The 859-nt window shown below is 68.3% G+C and overlaps 1 protein-coding gene across 1 annotated transcript in view; it reads left to right on the forward strand.

The window, feature by feature from the left end:
- The window catches only part of LMTK3 (lemur tyrosine kinase 3), a 50857-nt gene that overhangs the window by 26906 nt on the left and 23092 nt on the right, over positions 1–859 (forward strand). The window contains exon 12 of the mRNA XM_011979403.1: positions 1–855. Coding sequence (XP_011834793.1) covers positions 1–855 — 855 coding nt within the window. The remainder of the gene's footprint in view (positions 856–859) is intronic.

Raw genomic sequence — 859 nt, forward strand, 5'->3', positions numbered from 1 at the left:
ACCCGACCCAGGAGCGCCCCGGCCACCTCCAGATCCGGGTCCGCTCCCGCTCCCGGGGCCCCGGGAGAAGCCGACCTTCGTGGTTCAAGTGAGCACCGAGCAGCTGCTGATGTCCCTGCGGGAGGATGTGACAAGGAACCTCCTGGGGGAGAAGGGGGCGACAGCCCGGGAGACAGGACCCAGGAAGGCGGGGAGAGGCCCCGGGAACAGAGAGAAAGTCCCGGGCCTGAACAGGGACCCGACAGCCCTGGGCAACGGGAAACAAGCCCCAAGCCCGAGCCTCCCAGTGAACGGGGTGACAGTGCTGGAGAACGGGGACCAGAGAGCCCCGGGCATCGAGGAGAAGGCAGGCATCGAGCAGAAGGCGGCGGAGAATGGGGCCCTGGGGTCCCCCGAGAGAGAAGAGAAAGTGCTGGAGAATGGGGAGCTGACACCCCCAAGGAGGGAGGAGAAAGCGCTGGAGAATGGGGAGCTGAGGTCCCCAGAGGCCGGGGAGAAGGTGCTGGTGAATGGGGGCCTGACACCCCCAAAGAGCGAGGACAAGGTGTCAGAGAATGGGGGCCTGAGATTCCCCAGGAACACGGAGAGGCCACCAGAGACTGGGCCTTGGAGAGCCCCAGGGCCCTGGGAGAAGACGCCCGAGAGTTGGGGTCCAGCCCCCACGATCGGGGAGCCAGCCCCAGAGACCTCTCTGGAGAGAGCCCCTGCACCCAGCGCAGTGGCCTCCTCCCGGAACGGCGGGGAGACAGCCCCTGGCCCCCTTGGCCCAGCCCCCAAGAACGGGACGCTGGAACCCGGGACCGAGAGGAAAGCCCCCGAGACTGGGGGGGCGCCGAGAGCCCCAGGGGCTGGGAGGCTG

This window comes from Mandrillus leucophaeus, unplaced genomic scaffold, assembly GCF_000951045.1.
Source record: "Mandrillus leucophaeus isolate KB7577 unplaced genomic scaffold, Mleu.le_1.0 Scaffold200, whole genome shotgun sequence".
NCBI lineage: Eukaryota > Metazoa > Chordata > Mammalia > Primates > Cercopithecidae > Mandrillus > Mandrillus leucophaeus.